Raw genomic sequence first — 22,059 nt, forward strand, 5'->3', positions numbered from 1 at the left:
TGCGTCTCAGGCTGATTCCGTGGTTATTTAGGCTGGTCTGGTACCTATCCAGCTCGACTCAGGGGACCGGCTGAAAAAGGGGTCCCCTACTCCCCCGCCATCTTAACTCCCTCCCCCATTGCCACTATCTAATTGAACATTTTCATCACCCAAAAGGAAACTCCATACCTACTAATGGTCACTCCCAATTCTCCCCTTCCCCAGCCCTAGGCAACCATTAAATTTACTTCCTGTCTCTACATATTGGCCTGTACTGGATATTTCATATATGTGGGGCCATGTAATATGCTGTTTTCATATCTGGATTCTTTCATTCGGCATAATGTTTTCAGGGTCCATCCGTGTTATAACATATCAGTGCTTTTGGGCGCCTGGCTGGCTCATTGGGTTAAGCATCTGCCTTCGGCTCACATCATGATCCCAGTGTCCTGGGATCAAGTCCCACATCAGGCTCCCTGCTCAGCGGGAAGCCTGCTTCTCCCTCTCCCTCTGCGGCTCCCCCTGTTTGTGCTTGCTCGCTCGCTCTCTGTCAAGGAAATAAATAAAACCTTTTAAAAAAATGTATCCTTCATTCCTCTTTATGACTGAATAGTATTCCATTGTGTATCCCTTCCCGTATTTGTTTTATTCCGTTCATCCACTCATGGACTTTCGGGTTGTTTCTCTCTTCTATTATGAATAATGCTTCAATGGACATTTATGTACAAGTTTTTGTGCGAGTAAATGTTTACGATTCTCCTGAGTACCTAGGAGTGGAATTGCTGGACTTCTAAAATAACTCTCTAACTACTTGAGGTACTCCCCAAATGATTTCCACAATGGCTGTGTCATTATACATCCCCATCAATAGTGTTTGAGCGTTTCAATTTCTCAACATCCTCACCAACACTTATTTCTCTTTTATTATTATTTTTTAAAAGATTTATTTACTATTTATTTGAGAGAGAGCATGAGTGGGAGGGACAGAGGGTAAGGAAGAGAGAGAATCTCAAGCAGATATTGAGATCTCTGGTTGAGCCTGGAGCTGACATGGGGCTCAATCCCACAACCCCAAGATCATGACCCGAGCTGAAACCAAGAGTCGGACACTCAACTGACTGCACCACCCAAGCGCCTCTATTATTATTATTATTATTATTATTATTATTATTATTATTATTGCCATCTTAGTGGATTGGAAGGGATATCTCATTGTGGCTTTGATTTGCATTTCCCTACTGACTAATGATGCTGACCGACTTTACGTGTGCTTATTGGCCATTGGTATATGTTCTTTGGAGAAATGTTTATTCAGATCCTTTGCTCACTTTTTAATTGGGTTGTTTGTCTTTTTATTGTTGCATTGTAAGCATCTTTATATATTATAGATACTAGATCCTTATCAGACATACAATTTGCAAATATTTTCTCCTACTCTGTGGGCTGTCTTTTCACTTTCTTTTTTTTTTTTTTTTTTTTTTTTATTTTTAAAGATTTTATTTATTTATGTGACAGAGAGACAGCCAGCGTGAGAGGGAACACAGCAGGGGAGTCGGAGAGGAAGAAGCAGGCTCCCAGCGGAGGAGCCCGATGTGGGACTCGATCCCGTAACGCCGGGATCACGCCCTGAGCCGAAGGCAGACGCTTAACGACTGCGCTACCCAGGCGCCCCTGTCTTTTCACTTTCTTGTTGGTATTCTTGGATGCATAACAGTTTTTAATTTTGATGAAGTCCAGTTAATTTTTCTTTTGTTCTTTGTGCTTTTGGCGTCATTTAAGAAATCACTGCCTAATCCAAAGTCATGAAGATTTATACTTATTTGCCCTTCGAAGTGTTTTACAGTTTCAGCTCTTGCACTTAGATCTTTGATCCATTTTGAGTTGATTTTTGTATATGGTGTGAGGTAGGGATACAAACTCTTTTTTTTTCTTTTTTTTTTTTTGCATGTGACTATCTAGTCATTCCAACACCATTTATTGATAAGTCTATTCTTTCCCTAGTGAATAGTCCTGGAATCCTTGTTAAAAATCAATTGACCATAGATGTATGGGTTTATTTCTGGACTCTCAGTTTTATTCCATTGATCCCTATGTCTGTCTTTTTGCCAGTACTACATTGCTTTGATTAGTATAGCTTTTTAGTAAGTTTTGAAGTAAGTGTGAGTCCTCCAAGTTAGTTCTTCTTTTTAAGGATTCTTTTGGCTGTCTAGGATCCCTTGCATTTCCATGTGGATTTTAGATTCAGCTCTTCCATGTCTGTGAACTGGAATTTTGAAAGGAATTGCAGAGATTAATTTGGCAAATATTGCCATCTTAATGATATTAAAGCTTCCATTCCATTCACAAGGAACGTCATTCCATTTATTGAGGTATTCTTTAATTTGTTTCAACAGGGCTCTGTAGTTTTCAGTGTTCAGATCTGAAACTTCTTTGGTTAAGGTGATTCATATATTTCCTTTTTGTTACTCTGATAAAGTGAACCGTTTCCTTAATTTCATTCTTGGATCAAGAAAGTTTTTTTAACCAAGGGCATGAACAGGGAGAAATAGGGAGTGGCAAGGGACACCTAGAGAAAAACGAGTGTGAACACATATAAAGGCAGAAACCAGAAATCATGTGAAAAGGAAGGCAGTTGGAAGAAGGAGAGTGAGAACTGTACTTGAAGCAAATGCTTAGGCAAAATAGGAGATTTGGAGACCAGATTCCTGCCTAAGTAGGAGGATCCCCAAGCCAGATGAGAGCATGTGGGACATGGCAGATGCGAAGCCCATCTAAACCAGAGTGGCTCTTTACCCGCTGATGACAAGTTCATACCACTTCCTTGTAAAGAGGAACTTGGGGTGCTTCATGTGTCTGTGTTTTTGCAGAATGAACCAAATGTAGTTTCCACGGTCCCTTTGAGATCAGACATGCCCAACAAAGGATGGTCTCACAAAGAACTACCTCCCAGGATTTGTATCCTGCCAGACTTGCACTGGAGGTTTCCAGCTATGAAATTCCGGCACCTGGAGAGAGTCAACCAGGTGCTCTGCTCCCCTCTCCCTTGAGCAAAAGATACTGTATTTCATCTGAATGAAACAAAGTCCCATCCTAGTGCTACTGCTTCCTGCAGTTTGGCAGTGTGGGGGACCTGCCTGGTGTGTGATACTCTCTTCCATGAAGGTAGTGCGTTGCGGCAAAGGAGAAGGAGGAAATGAAGGGCAGTTCAGAGCCTAACTGCCTGGAGGACAAAACAAATCTCTCTTAATCTCTGTAACTATTTGAAAATCATTTCAAAAGAAAATATCTTGTTGTCATCCTGGCGGTTGCTCAAGGTTGTGGCTTGGGTCAGTCAGCTCCCCGCCCCCGCCATCCACAGCTGCGGTCCCCTCGCCTGCTTGAGGGTTCCAGAATGAAGCTGCGCGGGAATTAAGGTCTCAGAGTCATGAGGAAATACTCCTGCCCTGGGTCAGCGTGTTGCTTCATTTTGGACACATGCAGATATACACCCATCCCAAACTATTTGAGTTTTATTTACTTACAACACTTTACTTCCTTCCTTCATTTACTTACTTAACGACAATTTAGCTAAGACGTTACTGTCTTTACCACTTCCCATGTGCTCGCCCTGACTGGTTTCACCGAATCCTCACAAGCCTGTGAGATAGATATTACTATCACCTACATCTCACAGATGTGGAAACGGCCTTTAAAAAGTGACAAAACCTGCTCGCAGTCACTGACCTGGTAAGTGGCAGGTCGAGGACGCATAGTGACAGCCTTCTGCTGACTTGGGAGCCGGTGAATTTTGGCAGGATGCCGTCCTGCCTCCCTCGCTTGCGTCCGCAGATGTAGCTGTTCCAACAGGCCCCCCGCACCAAGCTGCAGTTTCTTATTGGCCAGAAGATTCTAGGGCAGGATTTTTGAAGCTGAGTCCCAGCAATCGTCAGAGACAGCTCTTCCACTCCCCACCTGCATCTCCTTGGGGGGGGGGGGGGACCCAATATTGTCCTGGTCTCTGTGCCTACCTCCTGGTCCTGCTGATGGAGTGCCCCAAGTCTGATCCCACCTGTCATTAACCTGTTCAGCAGATCAGGTGTTTATTAGTAAAAGTTGCTGGGCCAGTCTGCCGTGTTGGTAAATATTGCAAAGGCACCCTCCCCAGGGCTGGTACCAAGCTATACTCCCAGCAGCAAGGTCAGAGGGCACTTTGTTCCCCACAGCCTATGAGCACGGGGTCTTATCAACTTTCTGATCATTACATTCCAGTAAGTGAAAGCTGATAGCTCATTGGAGTTTTAATTTGCCTTTTTAAAATTAGGAGTGAAGTTGAGCCCTTTTCATATTTTTAAAAGCCATTTCAATTTCCTTTCCCAGGAGGTCCCTGGTCATATCCTCTCTCTCCACTTTTCTGATGGGTTGACAGTCTCACATTGCATTGTGGTTTTTTATGTATTAGGGAAATTAACTGTGTGCAAATATTTTTCTAATGTAGTGTTTGTCTTTTGATCTTCGTTGGTTTTGGGTTTGGTTTTTTTTTTGTTTTTTTTTTTTTAGATTTTATTTATTTATTTGAGAGAAAGAGAGACGGCAAGAGAGAGCACAAGCCAAGCCAGGGAGAGAGGCAGAGGGAGAAGCAGATTTCCCTGCTGAGCAGGGAGCCCAGTGTGGGGCTCGATCCCAGGACCTCTGGATCATGACCTGAGCCAAAGGCAGACGCTTAACCAACTGAGCCTCTCAGGAGGCCCTTGATCTTATTTTTAAGCATAAAGAACTTTGAAAAAAAAATTATGTACTTAAATTCACCAATCTCTCTTTTATGGTTTGTGTCGTATTTTAAAAGACCTTTCTTGCTCTGAAATTACTTTTATTTCATTTTATAAAAATTTAAATCCTTAAGCCATCTGGAATTTATTTTGTACAGTCTGAAGTTTGGCAGGGTTATTGTGAGGATTAAATGAGATAATGTCGTTAAGCACTAAGAATAGCAGATGACATTTAGTAAGTGCTCAATAAAGTATTGTTAGGGTGTAGAGGTAGGTAAAGGGCTTAGCCAGTGCCTGCACACCTCTCTCTCCTCAAAGGCATGTCTGGGACATCCAAGGGGGGTTCATGGGACGTCAGTTACTACTATGTGACTAAGAAAGAAAGGGGTCCAGTCTCTGGTACCCACAGATCATGAGGTGCCCTGTGTACCCCCAAACAGACAAGAAAGCCCCTTCCGCAGCGCCCGCTGTCCACCCTTTGACCTCATCAGGCCCTTTGATGCTGTCCTTCATCCTTCGTACCTAGATGAGGCTTCTCTTTTTCAAAGAGCACAGTGAGCTCTTGGCTGGATTTTTTCTGGACTCCACTAAACTTGGCATCAGGCCCTGCAAACTCCCTCCAGTCTCTCGCTAACTGTGGGGGAAATCTCCCTCCTGTTAAGGAGAGACTGCTGTAGTTGTGTTTGGAGGCTGCAGACTGTGATTCCACGCCCTTGACACCAACAACCCTACCGACAACTGCCTTTCCCGCCACCCCACCTTGTGTTGCTTCTCCTAGTGTTTTAAGAATGAGTTCCAAAATCTAAAAGTCTAGGGCCATCGGGCCACAGAGTAAAAGAAATGAGGTGGGAAGAGACAAAGGATGTGGCTAGAAATGAGAGCAGGGGCTGTTGGTGTGGGCTCTGCCTTGTTAGGCTGAAGCATTTGGTTTTTGAACCAGTGAATGACATGGTTAGATAATTTAGTTCACTCAACAGCTGATGGAGAAGTTGGATTGGAGGACTGAGCCTGGAAGCAAAGAGGTTACTGCTGTGGCCCTGGTGAGAAGGGATGTGGTTTCTAGGTGCCGGGGGGGCCAGAGAGAAGGGATGAATTCAGGAGTCCTTTTAAAGTAGTAATCAGGGGCGTCTGGGTGGCTCAGTTGGTTAAGCAACTGGCTTCGACTCAGGTCATGATCCCAGGGTGCTGGGATTGAGCCGAGCATGAGGCTCCCTGCTCAGCCTGCTTCTCCCTCTCCTGCTCCCCCTGCTTGTGTTCTGTCGAATAAATAAAATCTTAAAAACAAAACAACAAAAAAAACCAGAAATCACCAAAACTTACATGTGGGATGAAGGGCAGGACAGAGGTTACAAAACTGTGCTTTTGAACTTGGAAGAATGAATAGGTCAGCTCACCCCCGTCCCCACCCCCCCTTCAAACCATAACTAGCTTCTGCTCTCAGCTTAAATGTCACCTCCTCGGAGAGTTTCCCTGCTCACCCTGGTCACAGTGGAAACTCCACCCCAACTGTACTAAATCATGTCACTCCAGGCTGCCTGTTTCCTTCTTAGCACCAGTCACCATTTGTAGTTCGGTTATCCTCTCCATGGGACGGTGAATTCCATGGGGCATCATCCAGTTTACCTAGCTCATTATTTTACCTCCATGCCTAGTACAAGACCTGGCACTTACTAGGTGGTTAATAAACACTGTTGAATTTAGGAAGGAGGGAGAGGGGCGCCTGGGTGGCTCAGTTGGTTGAGCATCCCACTCTTGGTGTCAGCTCAGGTCAGATCTCTGATCTCGGGGTTGTGAGGTAGAACCCTGCCTCCTGCTCTATGTTGGGGTGGGGAGCCGCTGCTTGGAATTCTCCCTCTCCCTCCGCCCCTCCTCCTGTTCCTGCGCTCTCGTGCGCGCTCTCTCTCAACTAAATAAATCGTAAAAAAAAAAAAAAAAAAAAAAGGGTAGGTTGGAGACTAAAATGGTGGGGAGGGCCCCATTTGCCGCATCCATGAAAAGTTCTCCAGCAAGCAGCTGGAGACCTGGGTCCCGAGCTCAGGAGAGGAGGGCTGCAGCTCTTGGGAGGCAACCTGTATAATCCGACCCTGGCAACGACTGGAGAGCGCCCAGGCACGACTTAAGACAAAGGCTACCCTGCCAGAGAACTACCACCAGGGACACTTGGTAAGCACTCAGATTCCTTGGCTCCTCCCCAGACCGGAGGGACCAGGAATCCGCAGGCGTAGCATTCCCTCAGGTGACTCGGATGCACCCTGCAGTAGCAGAGCTCGGCTCTGCTACTCGGGAGGCGCGTACGCAGTGGGGCAAGAGGATAGCAGCTGGGACGGTGACTTTGCGTGGCCAGGACACAGAGAAGGATCGCATCTCCCCCGCGCCCGCGTCATACCATCACAGGGACCTTTGGCCTCACTTGGCCCCGCGCCGCGCTCCGCCCCCCCGCCCCGCCCTCCGATTGGCCACCGTTCCACCCGCCCCCTCGGCCTCGACAAATGAGGCAGGTGCGCGCCGGAAGCCGGAAGCTTCGCGGCGCCAGCGTCCCCCGGGCGGCTGTTGCGCGGTGCCATGCAGGGGTTGGGGCCAGCCCTGACGGCGCGGCGCCTCTTCTCGTTGCGGCTCCCCCCGCGGCCGCCGCGGCCGGTCGGATCCCGGCTGTCGAGCGGGCCGGCGGAGGCGGCGGAGGCGGGCGCCCTGGAACGGGCCATGGACGAGCTGCTGCGCCGCGCCGTGCCAGCCACGCCGGCCTACGAGCTGCGCGAGAAGACGCCGGCGCCGGCCGAGGGCCAGTGCGCGGACTTTGTGAGCTTCTACGGCGGCCTGGCCGAAGCGGCCGAGCGCGCCGAGCTGCTGAGCCGCCTGGCGCGGGGCTTCGGCGTGGACCACGGCCAGGTGGCTGAGCAGAGCGCCGGCGTGCTCCAACTGCGCGAGCAGCCGCGGGAGGCGGCCGTGCTGCTGCAGGCCGAGGACCGGCTGCGCTACGCACTGGTGCCCCGCTACCGCGGCCTCTTCCATCACATCAGCAAGCTGGACGGCGGCGTGCGCTTCCTGGTGCGGCTGCGGGCCGACCTGCTCGAGGCGCAGGCCCTCAAGCTGGTGGAGGGGCCGCACGTCCGGGTAAGGCCCCGCCCGGGCCCCCGCCTTGCACCAGGTCCACGAGCTCTTGGCGGTCCTCCCCGTACAGTCCCCACCTGCCCCTCAAGCCCCCCACACACTCCACCTTCCCCATCCTGAAGCCGCGCACACTTTGCCCCCAGTTACAGCCCCCTGCATCCCGTCCCCTTCCTTCCCAGGCTTTCTGAATCCTTGCCTTGCTCCAGGGTTTACTGTGTCGTGCTTACTAGAAACTCAGCACCGCCTACCTTTAACGTGACTGTCAACGCCTCCTTCATGGTTAAGTGTGCTCCACGAAATCTCTTTTTTATTATTTTAGCTGAGTTACATCTTTGTGGTATATTTGAACGAGTGCCCAGCTGAGCATCACGTAGCCTCCAAAAACCTGGATGGTGTCAGCAAAAGTTAGTTGCACACCCACTATGTGTCAGCCGTTGTCTAAGAAGCCCTGCGGAATGCACAGAGATGAGGTCTCTGGTGTCTGCCTCATGACTGGGCAGGACATTGCCCTTTCTTGAGTTCAGCCCTGAAATGTGATGATCCCAAGTTGAGTACTTGAGTAATCAGGTGCTTGGCACAGTGAGCTCATGTTAGGTGCAAATAAGCGCTTTAAGATTTAAATAGTGGTGGCTTGAAAGGTTGCTGACAGTTGAACGCAGTTCTCGTCTACTCTTGGTTTAAATATGAAGGGTTCATTAGCCTGCCCTTTTCATGCACAAAAAAATGATATGAATGATTCAGGAAGCTTCTGACATTCAGAACTTTTTTGGGTGCAGTTGGCTTTTAAAAATTGAGCACTTGAATGATTATGTCCTAATTCATTTAAGAACTCGAACAATAGCATGATGATTTTCATGTTCATGTCCTCATTCTTAGGTGGGTTAAGGAAGCCTACTGAGGTCAGGAGACTTGACCAAGAACTCAAAGCAAATAGGTATGTCTCCAATCATCTACCCAGACCTCAGTCTGGGGTTCTTTTCACCATGGTTTATCACCCCATCATGCAGTGTGAGTTAACGGTGTTTATGAGAAACTTCATCTTTTTTGACTGTTTGGCCTCAGATGCATAAACACTGCAGATAGTTAAGAATGGGGTTAATCTCAGTGATAACAGGGCTGTGATTGATTACTCATGATGGCTGGTTATCTATAATGCTTAATGTTAATCTAGGGCCACGATTTGAATTGATCACATTTCTGACTCAAGCCCAGTCTGAGTGCTTGAGACTTTGTGTTCTATGTGCTGTGCCTTCCCATCTGCTTGGGTTAAGTCTTCGATCCAAGCTTAGGTCTTTGGGGTTTTTTTTTCCTTGAAGTAGGGACCAGTACTCCATTATGGTCCTTCAGAAGCTTGATTTTTATTACATAGAAGACTGGAGAATTAGATAGAATGTCAGCTGTCCCAGAATGGAATCATCTCCCCTTCTGTCCATCCTTCCACACAACATATGGCCATCGGGTGTTTATCTTATACCAGGAATGCTCCTGGCGCTAAGGTCACTTGGTCAAGAGATTCCAATCCAGTCTAGTATGGGAAGAGTCATCTCATTCTCAGCAAGCCATAGGGACCTGTTGTACAGATGAGCTGATTATAGCTCTTCATGGCCAAGTGCGGTGCCCAGAGTCCTGAGCTGGAACTCAAGCCCAGTCTTGACTCCAGAATTGTGTGCTTTGTCACTACACATTGATTCTTGGAGCTGATAACTTTACTGGATCTAAAAGGGATTTGGTTTTCTTAGAATTTGCCTTTTTCTGCAAAATCAAGGACAAGATAAAACCACCCAGCTAATTAATGGCTTTGTTTTACTTAGTTTTACCGAATGGGGAGTTGAATGTTCTCTAGTTGTGAGTGTATTTACTTTTCCCAAGAGTAAGCGTTTGAGCTTCCATCTTACCGGTAACGTCAGTGCTCACCTTTCTCTGGAACCACTGGTCAGTCTTCCCTGTTGGAAAATCATGAATCCTGCCGTGGCCAGAAGGATCCACATTTAATGTCTTTCCTCCGGCGTTCTTGGTGCACACCAAGCTACCGTGGACATCTCCAGCTTTACCGTCCGTTACTCGCTCCTCTCCGCGGACCCGCTCTCCAGCCCAGCTGGCGCTTTGATGGAGAGCTCCCGACCCCACGTCACTGCATGATGCTTGCTTGGGAAGCCCATCAGAGCAGGAGCTGCTCAGCACTGAACTTCTCCAGCACTCCCGTTCAAGGTGGTCTCGCCCAGTTTTGCGCTGCAGCGCGTGTGTTAGTACGTGTGCATTTACTATTATTCGCTTGGATTTTATACCTTAACGTCAGAATCCAGCATTTGAAATGTATTATTCCGCCAGCCGCCCCCCAACTCCAACTAGGTGATCAGCCTTGTGTTGAATGTCTTGCATAGCAAAATGCTGAACGATGCAGGAGATGAGAGTCCAGGGTGCCCTGCCACAAGACAGTTGGCACACTTACTACTCTGTATGTCTTGATGTCACACTGCTGCACTCAGAGGTCTGAGCCCAGAGGGAAGCCCAGAGGGCTTGGAAGGTTTCTGCACGGCCAGCAGAGGCGTCGCGTCAGACATTCGGACAGCCCTTGGCAGGTTCAGCATGTCGGCCCCAGTGATGTGTAAGGTCCCATCCAGTTCTAAATCCTCCAGTTCTGTGAGCCGTTCCCACACACGTCCTTGCCCTCGTTCTTCACCACACGAGAAAACTTGGTTATCGTTCAGGCGAGAAGGAGCGTGGCAGCTGAAGGCTGTGACATTGAAACTGGATCTGGGGGGGCAGAGGGGCCCACTCTGGGGAGATCCTGAGCCAGGCCCTCCGCTGTTCAGGGTTCCCTTGGCTTTTCAACCAAGGTAGTCCACACACGAACATTGTGTACCGACAGGCAGAAAGTCACGTGGAATAAAGCTATTTCTTGAACAGAGGATGAGTAACAATAGCCTGACCTTTGCTTCTGCATGTGGTCTGGACAAAGGCAAGACGCCTTTTCTAGTCGTTCGGTCGCCCCACTTGCGTTTCTCTACCTGGAGATCCTGTCCTGTCCGGTGCACAAAACCACTAGAGCTAAATCTGCCAATTCCCTTCTCCTTTGCTCTACGTAGCCACGCAACACTTTTTTAATCTCTGTCATTTGAATCCTTCAGAGAATAGTTTTTTTAATCCATAGAAATTGTCCCTGGGATTCAATGTTCTAATGTCTTGCCAGGATCACATTATGTGTGCAGTCCACTTTGATTCTGTTTCTTCTCCCTCCTTCTGGATTTTGCATCCAAGCCAAAGAGGCAACACAGCTAGAACCTTTTGCTCTGAGGAATTCAGTGTTAGAAACCTCTGGAAGTTTGGCACATGAATCTTTAGAGCAGGAGTCCCAAACACCCAGGGACCTGTGGTGCCCTGTGATGCTGGGGGAGCAGGGAGCTCACTCCGCCCTGGCCTCCAATCTGAGCGCCCCTCCCTGTGTGCACACGGCACTGAGTCCCCGCGGTGTCGCACTCCCGCACCTGCGCACCTCCGGACTTGCCGGGTGAAGTCACGTGGACACGCGCTGGTTTGCATGACGGCTGCTGTGGGTTCGGCCCTGAACGTTCACCCCAGAATACTCTCGGTCCGCTGCAGGCCCACAACCAGTTCTAGTTTACCGAATCCTGTAGGGGGCAATGGCATTTTTAGAGTAACCAGCAAGTATGCGGCCAAAAAGGAAGCTGACTGGGTGTGTTTCGCGGGGCGGTGGGTATTGCGGAGGAAGTGGTGTGTGGAGATGGACGGACGGGCCTGCTCTCAAGACGGTCTGTGCCCTCGGCTGATTGGAGGCATGATTTTAGCCAGGTCCTTTAACCCCGGGGCCCATGGGCTGCGCGCTGAGGTGAGAGATGCTGCTGGCGGTTGGTGTACTCAAGGTCAGCCTGCTTCTCTTCTAAGACGTGCTCTGATTACTGTGCAGCTTAGCTCAAAATCATGTTCACAAACAGGCACAGTTCGCCACGGTCTCAGGTTGTGATTACTGGAAACAGGGGTGTGAGGGTCGGCACATGCTCTGTGTGTGTGTGTGTGTGTGTGTGTGTGTGTGTGTGGTTTAGAGGCTGTCCTCCACAGGCCAGTTGGGGTCGAGGAGGTACGTTTCTTAGAAAATCCCCCATGAAGCTGACTCGAGTTCCCATTCTAGGAGGTCTAAGCTCCGTTCAGTGGTTTGTGGACACTAGAAGGAAGTTGGCATTTAGAAAATGGAAGGGTTTCTTGATGGCAGTTTGAACACAGAGATTCCAGTGAGATGAGATGTGTGTGGGCCTTGACAGAAGCGCGGGGGCCAACAGAGAGGGAGCTAAACTCGCAGCACACTGGCCAGTGTCCCCACTCTCTTGAGGTTCAGTCACACTGGATGCTTTGTCGTGTGACCTCTTTTGGTGGCTTGTCCTGCTTTTCAGTGAACATAGTGGTCCTTGTTGGTTCTCCTAAATTCTGCTTAGCTAGACCGAAAAGGACCGTCTCTATAGTTTGGCAGGGATGCCCCAGTGCCCCAGGGACAGCAGCTTCCTCCAGTGGGAATTGTACCTAGAACGTCTTAGCTGTGCCGCCGGGACCTGTCCGGTGCTTCCAGCTCCCTGTCCCGGCTCAGGGCTTCTGAGCAATGAGAACTTCAAACGGGGAGATCCTGAGAGCCAACAACTTCAGAAGAGGCATTGGGAGACCGCTTTTTCTCTGCCACAAGGAGAGTTTGGCTGGCCTTCTGTACGGTGCCCTCCAAGGTAGCCCCAGTCGGCAGGTCCGGAAAGCCGAGCGCACGCTGACCGCCCTCGCCATAAGTGGAGTGTGTATGTTGGATCGATGGCGGAACTGATGCGCCCAAACCAGAGGTGGCGTCTTCCCCTCCTGTCGCCTGTGATCCAGCCCGAACAGCAGTGCCGCGTGAGTGCCGAGCTTGGGGACTTGTGCTCTTTCACCTAGATTCCCAGATCTCATGTGGCAGGGTCACATTTCACAGCCGTCAGTAACCTGAAATAGAACCAAGAGACCTTGGAGGGGGAGCTCTCATCAGCCAAACCATTTCTTTCATCATTAATCTTGAATTGATCCTGAAACTAGGGACTTCCCACATGCTCCTGGCATGACTGTGGTCGAGGCGTGGAGCGTGGCTAATATAGCCCTAACCCTTCAGTGCACAGGTTCCTAACCTGGGGTCCGCGAACCCCTGGGGATGAGCCAAAGCTGAGTTTCAGAGGGTTCCGTGAATCCCAGGAGATTGTGTGCAGATGTTGACACATGTGTCTGTGTTTTTGTAGGGAGCGGGTCCCTGATTTTTAGCACGTACTCAAGAGTGCGTGAGGACCCAGGAAGGTAAGAACGGTTGTGGTCCAAGGCAGTACTTTATAAGCAGCAGTTCTCTGCTGCCCGGTCGATGGCCTCTCTTCTCCCATCCTGCCACTGCCTGCTCTCCATTCTCCAGTCTTTCTTGTCTCTTTCATTTGACATCGGTCTGTTAGCTGTCTTCCCCATGGGAGACCCCCCTGGATTCCTCGGGCACCAGAGGAGTGAAGTCGAAACAACGTCTGCCCTCACTGCAGGCATAGAGCTGAGTGAAGAGGACCGGGTTATGGATCGAGAATTAAAAGGAATTGTAAAGGGCATTTGGTCCAACCCATAAATCCTTAAAACAGCTCCACCAAATCCTCATCGACCCTGCGCTCGGTCCCCGCCTATGGTGAGGTTCACTCTCTCCCAGGACAGCACGGGTAGTCAGCCCTAGCTATTGAAGTCTTCTCCTTTTATATTAAATTCAATCCAAGCCTAACTTGGTCTGTGATTTCCCCGTTGGTCCAAGATTTACCTCCCTCCTCGCCCCCATAGGGTCACACAGAACAAATTTGGGGCTGGTTCTGTGCCCCAGGCCTTAACTATTTCAAGATGGATCTCACTTCCTTCTGAAACCTTTTCTGAGCCACCAACCCTATACTTAATTGTAACTTGTCTCAAGTGACAACATTGTGAGTCCTTTCACCTTTTATCAGGGAATAAAATGTGAAGTGGTCCTATATTCACAGCTTTTGTAGTTACAGCTCTTTGTCAATTCTGTACCAGATGTCCTGAGATGTTTATTATTATTCAGTAATAATATTCAGTGTACCTGTTAACATGCAGTTCATCTGTAACAGAAACCCAAAATAATAGTGGTTTGAAGAAGAGAGAATTTGTCTCTCATATAGAAGTCTGAAGGTAGACACCCCAGGGCTGATTCTGTTCTGTGGTGCCTTCAGTTGACCCAGACTTCCATTTGGCTCTCCCCTAAAAACCTTCATCCCCAGCCTTACCTCATGGCCCAAGATGGCTGCTCTGGCGATCACATCACCTTCCAGCCTGCAGGGGGAGTGACAAAGAAAAGATGGCCAAGGGTATACTCTTTTGTCATTTTTTAAGGTTCCCTAAAGCTGCTTCAGGACACTTGTGTATACACTGGATTGGCCATAAATCAGTCCTATGACTTCCCCTAGCTGCAGTGTGATTTTGAACCTGGACAGCCACGCGCCTCCCTAAAGCATAAGGCTTCTGTGCGTTTGGAAGAAGGGGAGGCAGCTGTTGAGGAGCAAGCCGTGTCTGCTGCCCCGGGCGTCCTCTCGCTCTGGCTGTCGGGAGGCCTCCTGCCATCGGTGTTCAGCGTGTCACGGGAGGCTACCCTGAGCCGGGTCTGCCCCCACGTCCTCTCCTTTCCCTACGCACCTGGTGCCATTCCTTGCTTGAAAGGTGAAGTTGACTCACGGCACTACTGGAAGTAGATCGGATACAAATAAAGTGAAGTGAAATTAGAATAATTTCATCAAGTCTAAATGCACTGATCGCCGGGCGTGCTATTGTTTTATGTTGCACTAGAGCAGGAAAAACCGCTCCCGACGTCAGCAGTGACCTGCCGTCACGTGAAGAATGCATCTCAACTTCAGAGATGTCCAAATACGAAAACGCGCATCTTAGAGCTGACGATGTGGCTCTAAGTGGAGTCCCGCGCCGCCGGTGTTAGCATGCCCTTCGTGCCCTCCATTGTCCCGTCAACCTCACGTTTTCAGTCGTGTTCACTGCGGTGAACGCTTCCCAACATACCATTTGATTGGGGTCACAGGCTAAGTCGAGAGCTGGGTGCCGCGCCCCCGGTCGGGATGGGTCCCGCAGACAAACTGGAGAAGCACCGTGCAGGTGGCTTTGTGTCCCCCTTTGCCACTTTATCCACTGTGCCGGCTGGCGACAAGCCTGTCCCCGGCACTCAGTGCTCCGTGTTCTCCCTTTCAGGAGATGAACGGAGTGCTGAAGGGTATGCTCTCAGAGTGGTTCTCTTCTGGCTTCCTGAGCCTAGAACGGGTCACCTGGCACTCGCCCTGTGAGGTGCTGCAGAAAATCAGCGAGTAAGTATTAAGATTTTCACTTCTCCTAAATGTTAGCCGAAAGTCAGTCTCCATCCGCACATGCGTTCGGTTCCAAGCACAGTATTCGCCAATGTTGTCCTGTCCTAGCAAGTAATGTCGAGATCACAGGTGGGCACCGGCCATTCTGCACGCGGGGTCCCGTTGACGTCCTCGTGTTTCCCGCAGGCCCCAGCATCGCAGCCGCAGGACTTCACTGGACCTAGTGTGTACATTAGTATCTCCCCTAGTTGGGAAAACTCTGTTGGGTATATCTGTGAATGGGCTGTATGGTGCCTGATACCAGCGTGCCCGGCACACAGGGAAGCCCAGGCTGGCATGTCACGACAGTCCCCAGACAGGAGGAACACTTCCGTCTCAGGGTCTTCATGCTCCATGCCGTCTTAAGGAAGCTAAGGCTTGCGGAAGGTTGCACTTTGAAGTGTGACAAATTCCAGGGGCTGCCATGTCACATGTGGAAAACAACACAGTGGTTGGGAGGAGGTCGCTGGACGATATGGAACTGGGATGCGCGTTGGCATCACGGACCCCACACCGCAGAGACTCAGAGGAATAAAACCAGGATGTTCAACCCCAAAGCATCCGGCTAGTTTTGCATTAAAATCTGCTGCGCAGGGGCGCCTGGGTGGCTTGGTCGGTTGAGCGTCCAGCTCTTGGTTTCTTTTTTTTTTTTTAAGATTTTATTTATTTATTTGACAGACAGCCAGAGAGAGGGAACACAAGCAGGGCGAGTGGGAGAGGAAGAAGCAGGCTCCCAGCGGAGAAGCCTGATGTAGGTCTCGATCCCAGGACCCTGGGATCACGCCCTGAGCCGAAGGCAGACGCTTAATGACTGAGCCACCCAGGCGCCCCCAGCTCTTGGTTTCTGCTCTGGTCATGGTCTCAGGGTCATGAGATTGAGCCCCAAGCTATGCTTCACGTTCAGTGAGGAGTCTCTCTCTCTGTCTCTTTCTCTCAAATAAATGAATAGATAAAATCTTTAAAAAATTCATAAATAAAATGGCTGCACAACTGGGCCCCACAAACTAGTCTTAAGAGCGGGTATTAAGAATTAGAGGACAGTTTTGTGTGTAAAGTGGTCATTAGTTGGAGTTGCTCTCAGTGCTGTTTCATATTAAAATGATTCTCTTTGACTTCTGAGGATGTAGTTGGAGGATTTATTTGACTCTAGTGAGTGATACGAATAGGAATCAGCCGTGCTTCTTGAACTTGTAAGTTGTCCAGCCGTCTTACTTCTAATTCTCTCCTCAGGTCAGAGGCCGTGCATCCTGTGAAAAATTGGATGGACATGAAGCGACGCGTCGGGCCTTACAGGAGGTGTTACTTCTTTTCTCACTGTGCAGCCCCCGAGGAGCCCTTGGTCGTGCTGCACGTGGCACTGACCGGCGAGATCTCCAGCAACATCCAGGTACCTGACGGTCGCTGCAGAACCACGCGGGCGTCCTGCAGAGCCCCGAACATTTTTCTAAAACTTGGTTTTATCCCTCTTTATGAAATCCATTGCTTGAGGCATTCGTGTTTCGAACTGGCTAGAGAAGAAATCTCCAGATCTGCGTGGGTGTAGGCACGTACTGTATAGACAGTTAGAGAACAAGGACGGTGCTCCCCTGTGGGAGCTGAACTTGAGCGGAGACCTGGCTGAGGGAGGGAGGGCACCTGCTTCCACATGTGAACCTTTGTTAAGTGCCTGTGGGCAGGTATAAAAGACCTGTGACTAAAAACTTGAAAACTAGACTGTGTGCCGCGTGCCTGCTGTGGGCCCAGCGCTCTGCCTGGGGAGCAGAGGGGACAGGCCCGGCGTGCCACGGAGTTGGCAAGAAAGTCCACATCCTTCCTGCAGGGGTGGGGGGCAGGGGGGAGGCTGCAGAAGGAGAACCAGTGCAGAGCTCGGGATGGGGGCAGACTGCGAGGAAGGGGGCAGGCAGGTGAGGGGAGCGGAGACGCCCGGTCGCTTCGGGCTTTGCGTCCGGAACGGCCGGTTAGGAAGCTGGAAAGAGCAGGTACCGCGGTGGTCATGCGGGCAGCGTTTCCGAGTATCAGAAGGCGGAGAAATCAAGCAGAGCAAATGGGCAGGCCTTCGTGACCACCAGGGAGAAATCGCCCGAAGGGTTTCGTGGCAAACGCTGGCAGTGCTCTCTGGGGGGGGGGGGGTGTCTATGAAAAGAGAGAACCCGCGTTGTTTTCCACCTACAATTTCCACTCTGAGGGATTCATCCCCGGGGAATGCTCAGACCTGAGAGCGCAGACGGTGGCTCATCAGGGCATCGTGTACAGTTTTGAAAGGCTGGACATGATGGCCGACTGCCCAGCATAGGGGAGCAGGAGAGAGACGAAGGCACGTACACGTGGTACACCCTCTCACCCGGGCTCTCGTGCATGTATTTACATGTGGGTTTACTACAGAAAAGCCGGCCTTGGCTTACGCTTGAGTAAAGTTCCAGCCCGGGCCGAGCATGTTTGCGCGCTCTTACTTCCGTGTATATGGATTGAGCGTTTGCTTGGTGCCCGTCAGCTCCTGAAGCACGTCCCTGAGTCCCTGCGCCGTGCAGTGTGTTAGGCGTCACGCCCACTGTCACTGGCCTCGTGTGGGTGTGAGAAGACTGAGGCTTAGGGGGACTTCAGTGCTGTGCCCAGGATCCCAGAACCAGTAAGGATGAGATGGGATTCCAATCCTGCCCACACCCCAGCCCTCGGGGCAGTGCCTTCTGTGCTGGAGATCGGGAGCAGGCGACAGGGGAGGGGGTTGTGCACAGGGTGTGTGTGTGTGTGTGTGTGTGTGTGTGTTCCCTGAGGAAAAACAAGGATGTAGCACAAAATCAAAAAGGTACATAGAAAGGTAAATTTCCTAAGAGCAAAACTGTATAGGACCCGGTATGGCCTACTGAGAAATCTAAAAGCCTAGAGCCGGAGAGAAGGAATGGAAATGACTACGGGCTGCAGCCAGCAGGCCTGCACGGGAAGTAGGGCCCTGGTGGGGTAGGCTAGGTCTGGGTGCCACGGGCAGGCCGGGAGGAGAGTCGTTGCTGGCTCCCTCAGCACAAAGGCCTGGAAGAGACAAACGGGACGCGGGTAGTTTTTTGAGACGTTCAAAAGGATGGAAATGGTGCAGGTGCAGCAAACAGCCCAGTGAGGCCGCGCAGTTGCCGCCTCCAAGAGATTTCCAGTCAGAACAGGCCTGCGGTCCCCAGAGCCTCATCCATCCGTGAACAGGGGCTGAGGTCTCCGGGCTCCCACCCTCCCCAGCTTCTCCCGGCCCCAGGAGGTAGGGCAGGCATGGGAAGCGAGGGGCCCAGGCCCACCCTCACCACCATGGTGTCTTCCAGGCCATAGTGAAGGACTGCCCCCCAGCGGACACAGAGGAGAGGAGCAAGATCTCCGCGGCCATCTTCTACTCCATCAGCCTGACGCAGCCCGGACTGCAGGGGGTGGAGCTGGGCACCGTCCTGGTGAAGCGAGTGCTCAAGGAGCTGCAGGTGGGTGCTGCGCAGGGCCTCAGGTGTCAGCCCCTCGGACAAGAGACAGGAGAGGACCTGGAGGGGGGTGAGAGGGGTGGGAAAGAGCCACATGCCCCTTGGCATGTCCCAGGTGCCCCGAGACGACTCAGAAGGAGGCAGTGCCGAGAAAGGTGCGTCTGGAAACTCGCTCTCAGATGTCTTCCAAGGACATCAGCCCCTCCAAGGAGCCTTCCACTCTGTGGCCGGGACCTCTCCTGGCTGGCGTGTGCTGTCCCGGTTTCGTAACCACCAGTCCCTTAGCCCCCATGTCCCAGTTTGGATGGCACGCTTTGTGGTCGTCTTGGCCGTGCCTGACCGGCTCCCACGCCCTCCAGGCTCTGGCCCCGACACCCCCTCAGCGCAGGCTTCCTCATCGGCTGTGAGGGAGTGTCGAGGTTAGACCAGGCAGCTCAAAGGTAAACACACTGGCCTTGTTTTTTTTTTTTTTTTTTTTTTTTTTTGTAACTTCCCCCTATTGCCCTGGGAAAAACGCTTCACCATCCCACAGCAGAAATGTTCACATTCAGTCCAGGTCTAGCTTTCTGAAACGATCTCATAAGGGGCTTGAGTGAACTGCAGTGAGCAGAATCTAATTATTAGGTAAAATAATTAGATTGCTAATAATTGGCTCTGAGAGCAGTGCTCTCTGCTTTGGGTGGTTTCAACACGGCGCCCGAAGCAGAAGCCCTTCCATGGAGAGTGACAGAATGGAATTAAAATACTGACGTGCTTTGTATTAAATTCATAATCAATCTTAAATCTGAGAACTCAGGATTCAGTTGGATATCAGCTTCATTAGAATCACTCTCTTGCCACCTTTTCCCCAGAGGCGATAGGAGCCACATCTAATTAATATAAGTTTCTTCTTCTTGCCTTCTTTTTTGCATCGGTGTTGATGAATGGAGCAGGGAAAGGGAGCAGGGGGTGTATCAGGGTGAGAAAAGCGTCAAAGGAAGGGCAGAATCCAGGGTTCTGGATAACTCACCCACAGACTGTTTCCGGAGGGTCAGAGTTGGCCCCTCCGCCCAGTAGCCATGGGGGGGGGGGGTCACTGGTCCTGCGCTCGGCTGTGAGCCTGATAGTCACCAGGGAGAACCCCGAAAAAAGCCCTGTCATTGTGCCACACCAGCGTGTGCATCATGGTTTATAAAGGCAGATCCTTGAGAGCCGCCCGAAATGCCCATTAAAAAGAACGTGGTTAGGAAAGTCATGGTATAGTCTTATCTTTTAATATTGTTCTGTTCAAGTTATGTTTTTGAATTTTGAATGAGAAAATGCTCATGATCCAGGTTCATAAAGCAGGGGCATAAACTAAACGTCTCACTCTGGGAAAAACTGCCTGGAGAAAGACCAGAAGGAGTTACACTTTATCAGACCTGGAGGGTAGGTACCTCAGAGTCCTGGAATATTGGTAGGGTTTGTTGGTTTGTTTCTGCTTCCATCAGAAGTTAAAAAAAAATTCTTCTGGAGCGAGCACATAGTACATTTTTAATCTGAAAATGCTTGCTTTTTACAAACTGGTCCTCGAGATCTGTCATTTGACCATGAACCGTGTCGTCCAATGAACTGTACTGTCTTGAGATGGAGAAGCAGCCGTGGCCTCCCCTTCTGGCCCATCCTCGCACGCACTGCGGGATCGCAGGCCAGCAACTACTTGCTCACGACACAGTCATTGAGTGCTTGCGTGCCAAGTGCCAAACCAGGCTCCTGTGGCTGCAGAGAAGTCCCTGGGAGGGGCGTGGTGTGCCACACAGACCAGAGCTGTGGTCAGAAGACTGTGTATCAAGCCCCACGTCACCGCAGCCCCCACTTGTCATTTCGGGCCCGGGCCCTGACTTGCCCCTGTGATAGACAGTGCAGACAGAGAAGTAGCGCACAGGCTCACCTTGGGGACTCAGGATGCCTCCAGGGCCTAGCGTGTGTCAGGTTCTTAATAAATGTGCCTCGAAAGGAGAGAATGAATGCACATCAAATACCATGTCGTAACCTGTACAGCAGCGTGCAGGGCTTCATGAGGCCCACATGATAAGTGGAGGGGTGTTTCTGCTGCAGGGACAGACCTGCTGAATTGTGTGTGTGTGTTTTCTCCACCTTCCTTTCCCAACCATCTGTGCCTTACAGAAAGAGTTTCCTCATCTTGGGACATTTTCAAGTCTGTCTCCTATACCTGGATTCACCAAGTGGCTCCTGGGACTCCTGAACTCGCAAGCAAAGGAACACGGGAGGAGTGAACTCTTTACCGATTCAGAATGTAAAGAAATCACTGAGATCACAGGCGGTCCCATTAATGAGACCCTCAAGGTCTTTCTTAGCAGCAGTGAATGGGTGAAGTCTGAGAGGCTGGTCAGGGCGCTCCAGGCCCCCTTGATGCGGCTCTGTGCCTGGTACTTATATGGAGAGAAGCACCGGGGCTTCGCCCTGAACCCTGTGGCGAACTTCCATCTGCAGAACGGGGCCACGATATGGCGCATCAACTGGATGGCCGACGCGAGCCTCAAGGGCATCACCAGCTCCTGCGGACTGATGGTCAACTACCGGTACTACCCCGGGGAGACGGCCACCAACAGCACCAGCTACCTCTGCTCCAAGAACATCAAAGCTTCCGAGCAGGTCCTCAGCCTCGTGGCCCAGTTTCAGAAGAACAGCAAACTTTAAACCTGTCCCCAAGCAGACATCCGCCACCCAGAAAAGGATGATTTTCTGGGTGGGTCAGGGAGGGTTATGTATCAAAAGGAGATTTTTAGTCAAGCCAGGCTAGAGCTTGTTCTCTGGCCCACAGCAAGGTCACACTGGGAGGCTGTGCCCTGACTTCCATTGCGGGCGCACAGGTGCGGTGCCTGACGCCAGATAGTGGGGGGGTGGACGCGGCCCGGGCGGGGGTGCTCCGCCCTCCCCGGGAGAGCGGCCTGGCTCCCTGCCAGAGGCGGCGCTGTGGTCCCCCCATCTTCAGAAAGCTCTAGAGCCTCTGCTGGCTGTCGTCCAGGGTGGACCGGCCAGCCCCGCCGGGCCCGGGGCAGATGGCCCAGGTGAGAGCAGATTCTCCTTCAGGCTTAGAACAGGAGTAATTCAGCCATGGTTGTTTTAGCCATTTTTCTCCACTCACTACGAAGGGATAGAGGGCTGTGCTACAAGTTATTCAAATTTTGGAGATCCCGAATGTAGGGAAATATTCATGACTGCACAAAGTTTACGAAATTAAATCATTGAACACATGAGGTGGTGTTGCACAGGGCTTGAATTGGGTTGTAGACGTTACAGTTTCGGAGACGCAGGTTCATAAGGAGCCTCGTAGTACCGAGCGCGCTTGTTGTGTGAAGCAAAGAGCACGCGGTGACATGAGACGGCGTG

The 22,059-nt window shown here is 50.8% G+C and overlaps 1 protein-coding gene and 1 long non-coding RNA gene across 3 annotated transcripts in view; one reads left to right on the forward strand and one right to left on the reverse strand.

The window, feature by feature from the left end:
* Nucleotides 1-12,719, reverse strand: part of LOC130544124 (uncharacterized) — a 37,103-nt gene extending 24,384 nt beyond the window's left edge. Inside the window, exon 1 of the long non-coding RNA XR_008960133.1 lies at nucleotides 8,081-12,719. This is a non-coding gene — a long non-coding RNA (uncharacterized LOC130544124). The remainder of the gene's footprint in view (nucleotides 1-8,080) is intronic.
* Nucleotides 7,251-21,926, forward strand: MLYCD (malonyl-CoA decarboxylase). 2 transcript variants are annotated; one of them, XM_057314306.1, is made up of 5 exons: nucleotides 7,251-7,835; nucleotides 15,087-15,199; nucleotides 16,469-16,625; nucleotides 18,541-18,690; nucleotides 18,803-19,136. In XM_057314306.1, exons 1-5 carry the CDS (start codon nucleotides 7,287-7,289, stop codon nucleotides 19,109-19,111), a joined length of 1,278 nt encoding a protein of 425 aa, XP_057170289.1. In that variant the 5' UTR covers nucleotides 7,251-7,286; the 3' UTR covers nucleotides 19,112-19,136. The 2 variants fall into 2 exon arrangements, with proteins under 2 accessions (XP_057170289.1, XP_026351107.1); XM_026495322.4 differs by lacking the exon at nucleotides 18,803-19,136 and adding an exon at nucleotides 20,833-21,926 and having other exon boundaries at nucleotides 7,259-7,835.
* Nucleotides 21,927-22,059: the final 133 nt, after the last annotated feature.

This window comes from Ursus arctos, unplaced genomic scaffold, assembly GCF_023065955.2.
Source record: "Ursus arctos isolate Adak ecotype North America unplaced genomic scaffold, UrsArc2.0 scaffold_19, whole genome shotgun sequence".
Classification (NCBI taxonomy): Eukaryota; Metazoa; Chordata; class Mammalia; order Carnivora; family Ursidae; genus Ursus; species Ursus arctos.

What these genes read in the sequence shown, in the direction of transcription:
- MLYCD (XM_026495322.4), top strand. Translation starts at nt 7,287, where the DNA reads ATGCAGGGGTTGGGGCCAGCCCTGACGGCGCGGCGCCTCTTCTCGTTG. An exon ending in AGATCTCCAGCAACATCCAG is followed by an intron (nt 16,626 to 18,540) that starts GTACCTGACGGT and finishes GGTGTCTTCCAG; the next exon opens with GCCATAGTGAAGGACTGCCC. An exon ending in GAGTGCTCAAGGAGCTGCAG is followed by an intron (nt 18,691 to 20,832) that starts GTGGGTGCTGCG and finishes TGTGCCTTACAG; the next exon opens with AAAGAGTTTCCTCATCTTGG.